Below are 5002 nucleotides of genomic sequence, written 5' to 3' on the forward strand. Positions count from 1 at the left end.
ATTATTATTAATTATTATTATTATTATTATTATTATTGTATTCTTTTGTATTCTCTTCAATTTCAGGCAGAATTACAAAATTATGAGCAATGCAATAATGAAATAATTTCAAATGAAAATGACGAAAATAAACAAATCGTTCCGGTACGTTTTACACGTTTCAAACGTGTTTTACACGTAAAAATATCAATCTTTTCTTCTTCCGCACAATCCATTTTTCGTCTTTTATTACATTTCAATTGTTTACGATCTTTTATAGTCGATTTGTTGAATTTACAAACTGTTCATCAAATTTTACGCTTTATCTTATTACTTATTTATACGTTTGTAGCCTTTTCTTTTTGATGGTTTAATGAATTTAGGTTGGAAAAAAAGCATAAATTGGTGACAATTCATCGAATATCAATTGTAATCTATGAATGTCAAATCCCAAAACTTTATTGTCATTCATTTATTTATTTACCAAAAAGCGAAATTCAAGATGACGCATATAGGTGAATAGGTAGGTAAATTATTTTCAAAATTCATACAAACTTAGTTTTTATTGATCATTTCAGGCTAATACAGTTATGGAAACTACTTTAACAGTAAATTGTCAATCAAAAGAACCATGTGTTCAATTGCAACTGACTGTCTCTGGTGATGTTATCATCCGATCGGTCATTTTATTCGCTGATGGTATCTTTGATGGTGAATCATACATTGTGTAATTTTTTTTCCTGTTCTTGTATCCTTTATTTATGATTATTTAATCCGGAAAAACTTTCAAATATCTAGTAATTCCTTGTATTTTCTGTTTTCATAAATTAAATTATTCGTTGCAATTAATTTTTTCCAATAAAACAATTAATCCGGAATTTAATTCAGAAAAAAATAAATAAATTTTTAGACATCCAACCGAAAATTATTCTTCCTGTATTGCAATCCAACTTCGACCAGCCAAAGATGTAGCTGTTGATTTGCATATTAAAGCTCTCATAGGATATGCTAAAAGGTTTGCCAATATTTTCCTCGAATTCTCGGGATTATTTCGATTTCCTCGAATTCTCGGGATTATTTCAATAGTTTTATTATTTGGTTAATACAAAAAGGTTAGATGAATAATTGTTTGATTTGTATGAAGGAAAAAACAAAGTTTTTTGTAAACTTAATTTGCATACTTTAACGGTGATTCGATTACAACAAAAATTTTCTGGCAATATTTTAATGTTTCATCAGAAATTACTGAAATTTCCTGAATGAATTCCGGAAACACTTCGAAAAAATCATCAAAAACGTTAAATATAAGCAAAATATAATCTTTTTAAATATAATGCATACATTTTAGCACTCAATTACACGTATTTGAAGTAACACGTAACCTTCCACGTTTTCTAATGTATGCACTGGATACGGTAAATGCACCAGAACCGGAAGGGAAAGCTATTTTTCAAATTAACGAACGACCACCACAGGTAATTTATTTTTGTATTTACCAAACCTTTTTAAAAAAAAAATTTTTCTTAAAAATTAATTTTTTCGATGAAAATTTTTAAAATCAAATTGTCAAAACTTTCTTTTTTTTTGCAGAAATCATATTGTTTATTTCAGTTAGCAATTTGGATTAATAATAACTTTTTGTTAGCTAATGAAATCATTTGCGAAGATGAATTCAAGCTAAAAGTTAATTTTATTAGTTTACGAACCAATGAATCATTGATTATTGAAATGGATGGAAATGGAAAGGTTATATTTGAATCATTTTTATTTAAATATTCCAAAAATTTTGGGATTTTTTTTTGAAAAATAATTTTAGGAAAATTTATTTTCCGTCAAAAAAGAAAAGAAAAAAAATTGCCTTTCTTTAGTAATTTTTTGAAAACTTGTGAAATAAATGTCTTCAATGAATTAGGTTAAATTATATAAAATGAAAAAAGTTCTGATAATAGCATAATGATATGCTTGTTACGATTCTAATTCATCTTTCTGTGATAAACTTATTTTATCAAACTTTTCAATCATCTGATTCAATCTATCAATTTCAGTTAGCTATCAATGGATAGCATTACCATATTCAAATTAGCTTGCAAAAAAATGCTCACGAAAAGCAACCAAATTAAGCTTAAATATTTACTAATAAAATTTTCTCACTTTAATTACTTCCATTTTATAAAAAAAATAAATTATTCAAAAATAGAAATAAATAAGCATTTTGATTAATTAAATGTTATTGTCAGTTCTTTCTATCTAAAATGGGAAAGCGAATTGAAATTTTGAATAGAAAGAGTTAAATTACAAGTTTTTTAATTTATCGAATTGAAGCAATCCTTGAAATTATCATTTCAAAAGAAAAACTCAAGGTTAGAATTTGATTGCAGTATCTCATTTTCTATCATTCAATTTTTTTTTTGGCATTTTTGTATTTTCGTAATTAATGAAATCGATTAAATTTTGCGTAGATGAAAAAAAATAAAAGAGAAAAAATGAAATTTAAATATTTCAAAAAAAATTTAATTTAAATAATTTAACTATTTGTTTTTTTTTTTATAGGTAATAATTCAAAGCAATAACATAGAATTAGTTGGTAATATCATCCAATCAATTGCTGGAAACTTTGAAATCACTGAAATAGAAACAATGGCACAATTTCCACGTGAAATTGCAAAACTCAATGATATTACAGAAAAGGTATATTGAATTTCATTCTCGAGTGTTTATACATTTTCACGGAGATTTTCTCCTCGATAAGACGGGAATTTTATCAAAACAAGAGAATTGAATTTGCTTGAACTAAAAGAATCGATCATACTTAATGAATGAATTGTTTGAAAAAATTATTTCATCCAAAAAAGGAAGAAAAAAAACTCTAATAATCATCAAATTGATTGAATTAAGTATATTATAGTAAGAAATAGCAATATTGATTGAAAATTTTTGTTTTCCTTCAAAATGGAAATTCTCTTTTTTTTTTTTTTTTTTTAACAGCTACATGAAATGTATATAATGCGTGACCGATTATCTGCAACGATTGCTGAACGATCTAATTCGATCAAAGAAATGTTAGTACGAGCTGAAGATGCCCGAACTATCAATCAATTGTAAATTTCCTGTATTTTTCCCCGAGATATCACGATGATTGTATCAACAATTATTCCTTCATATCATTCAAACAATTTCACTTTTAATTTTTAATTCCCAATTTTTTGCTTTATGAATAACACATTTGATATGTTAAAAAGATAGCAATCATAATTAATTCCTTGATTAAACATTAAATAACTTCAATTATTTTTTGAATTTTTGAAAAATTTTTTTTTCTTTTCAGTCGTTTAATGAGTAAATACTATCAAAAAATGCATACATTAAATCAAGCAATGATAACTGAACATAAAATACGTTGTAATAATCATGAAGAATTGCTTAAACTTCTTCGAAATCTTAATAAAATTATCGAACAAGGCTCACGACTTCGAGGTTCTTTCTTTTTTTTTTTTAATTAGATTAATTAGATTGTTAAACTTATCTCAAAACAATTGATTTGTTAATGAATTGAAGTGGCAACATCCCGTCATCATTATGGCCTTTGAATATAAATATTTATTTAAATTCTAAATTTCGGTATTTTCATCAAAATCTTAAATTTCATTTTCCTTTTTAAGACATATCATTGTCTTTACATAAATTATTAAACTAGTTAATTTTAAGTTTATCTCAAGACCTCTTTGGATAATATTTCATATTTTCAGTTGGTGTACCAGCTAGTCGATTAATTTCAGCATGTCGAAATGCGATTGTCGAAGAACATTTTGATATGCTTCAAAAAATTATCCAATTTGGTGTATGATATGAAAACAAAATAAAATCATTTGATTTTTAACTTGTGATCTTTAATATGGTTTTTTGATCTTTAACTTGTGATCTTTAATGTGGCTTTGATCTTTAATTTGTGTTCTTTAATGTCGATTTGATCTTTAACTTGTAATCTATTAATGTTTGAAGGAATGATACATTTGACGCAACTAATAAAGTATATAAACGCATTGTTAGTTTATTATTTCATTAAAAAACATTATTATTAAAGGAATAATTTATGAAGTAAAAAAAAAAGATTAGATTGACAAATTCCGTCATAAACACTTCTGAATTCATAATTCTGCCAGAAGGTCCTTGTAGATTTACAATTCTGCCAGAAGATCCTCCTTTTCATCCTCATCCATTTCGGTCGCTAAAAAAGCAAATCAATCATTGATTATCGCTAGAATTTATTTTAAATTGCACATTTTAGGATTTTTTTCCTTTTTTTTTTTTTTAAAAGTAACAAAAGTATACCATATTGTCCACAATCTGGAAGACGACCTATTACCCGTGATTTATCAAATTCTCGACCATATTTATCAACACACCAACAAGAATTCTCATGACACTGTTCTGCCTTATAATATCCTTCCAATGTACAACGTGGATGAAAAACTCCTGAAAATACCGTATATATTAGATAAAATATCTATTATACAAAAAAAAATCTATCACAATAAAAGGTAGGGTATACAGTATCGTAGTAAAACAATCATACAGTAAAAAGAAAATTTTTTTTAACGTATGAAATGAAAAATATATGCAATTCAAATTAAATTATTCTTTAAACACTAGATTAATATCATTGATTGAATCTTTAGGTAATCATTTTACAGTATCATTATCAAATTCTAGTTAATAGTATCAACTGATAAATTGATTTCGGATTCTTTTTGGATGTCTTTTGATCAGTTAATTGATAAAAATATATAAGAAATGACTGATAACATCAATACATTTTATATTACTAACCTAATAAATGCGGATCTTGTTGATGTTTTACCGCATGACATGGTGGTTCATGATGATCATCATCAGCCCATGCAAAGCAATCACACCATTCATCCAATGTTATCACATTATCATTACCTGGTTCCGTATCTATCAAATGATATACTTATTTAATTATTCTACAAAAAAAAAAGAAAAAAAGAAAATTAAGTCAAAA

At 25.7% G+C, this 5002-nt stretch overlaps 2 protein-coding genes across 2 annotated transcripts in view; one reads left to right on the plus strand and one right to left on the minus strand.

Annotated features, from left to right (window-relative positions):
* LOAG_17639 (bardet-Biedl syndrome 2 protein) overlaps window positions 1-3823 on the plus strand; it is a gene marked incomplete at both ends in the record, with an annotated part of 6204 nt that extends 2381 nt beyond the window's left edge. Inside the window, 9 exons of the mRNA XM_020450301.1 lie at window positions 67-177; window positions 558-706; window positions 890-994; window positions 1328-1454; window positions 1591-1725; window positions 2530-2667; window positions 2965-3077; window positions 3305-3453; window positions 3726-3823. Of these exons, the coding sequence (XP_020306042.1) occupies window positions 67-177; window positions 558-706; window positions 890-994; window positions 1328-1454; window positions 1591-1725; window positions 2530-2667; window positions 2965-3077; window positions 3305-3453; window positions 3726-3823 (1125 nt within the window). The remainder of the gene's footprint in view (window positions 1-66; window positions 178-557; window positions 707-889; window positions 995-1327; window positions 1455-1590; window positions 1726-2529; window positions 2668-2964; window positions 3078-3304; window positions 3454-3725) is intronic.
* A 331-nt stretch (window positions 3824-4154) lies between these two features.
* Window positions 4155-5002, minus strand: part of LOAG_12560 (hypothetical protein) — a gene marked incomplete at both ends in the record, with an annotated part of 1387 nt that continues 539 nt past the window's right edge. The window contains 3 exons of the mRNA XM_020448560.1: window positions 4155-4204; window positions 4309-4452; window positions 4807-4935. Coding sequence (XP_020301308.1) covers window positions 4155-4204; window positions 4309-4452; window positions 4807-4935 — 323 coding nt within the window. The remainder of the gene's footprint in view (window positions 4205-4308; window positions 4453-4806; window positions 4936-5002) is intronic.

The sequence above is a fragment of the Loa loa genome (assembly GCF_000183805.2).
Source record: "Loa loa unplaced genomic scaffold supercont3.106, whole genome shotgun sequence".
NCBI classification, from domain to species: Eukaryota; Metazoa; Nematoda; class Chromadorea; order Rhabditida; family Onchocercidae; genus Loa; species Loa loa.